General features: G+C 61.2%; 1 protein-coding gene across 1 annotated transcript in view; it reads left to right on the forward strand.

Moving 5' to 3' along the window:
• ETH_00038265 (uncharacterized protein) overlaps positions 1 to 185 on the forward strand; it is a gene marked incomplete at both ends in the record, with an annotated part of 1,488 nt that extends 1,303 nt beyond the window's left edge. Inside the window, one exon of the mRNA XM_013376521.1 lies at positions 1 to 185. Coding sequence (XP_013231975.1) covers positions 1 to 185 — 185 coding nt within the window.
• Positions 186 to 268: the final 83 nt, after the last annotated feature.

The raw sequence follows: 268 nt of genomic DNA on the forward strand, positions 1-268 counted from the left end.
AGCAGCAGCAGACTGCGCAGCAGCAGCAAGAAACAGGTGCAGGACTACCGCAACAGCAGCCACTTCACAAGAGGCCGAAGCAACCGCAGCCGCAGCAGCAGCAGCAGCAGCAGGAACAGAAGCAGCAGCACCAGCAGCAGAAGGGGACCGCGCTGCCGCCCATCTCAGGTGAAATACCGGCATAGAAGAAGTCAGCACTGCAGCAGCAGGAACTCAAGACCCCACAGCAGCAGCAGCAGCAGCAGCAGCAGCAGCAGCAGGAGGGGAA

The sequence above is a fragment of the Eimeria tenella genome, genomic scaffold (genome assembly GCF_000499545.2).
Source record: "Eimeria tenella Houghton genomic scaffold, Eth_scaff3617, whole genome shotgun sequence".
NCBI lineage: Eukaryota > Apicomplexa > Conoidasida > Eucoccidiorida > Eimeriidae > Eimeria > Eimeria tenella.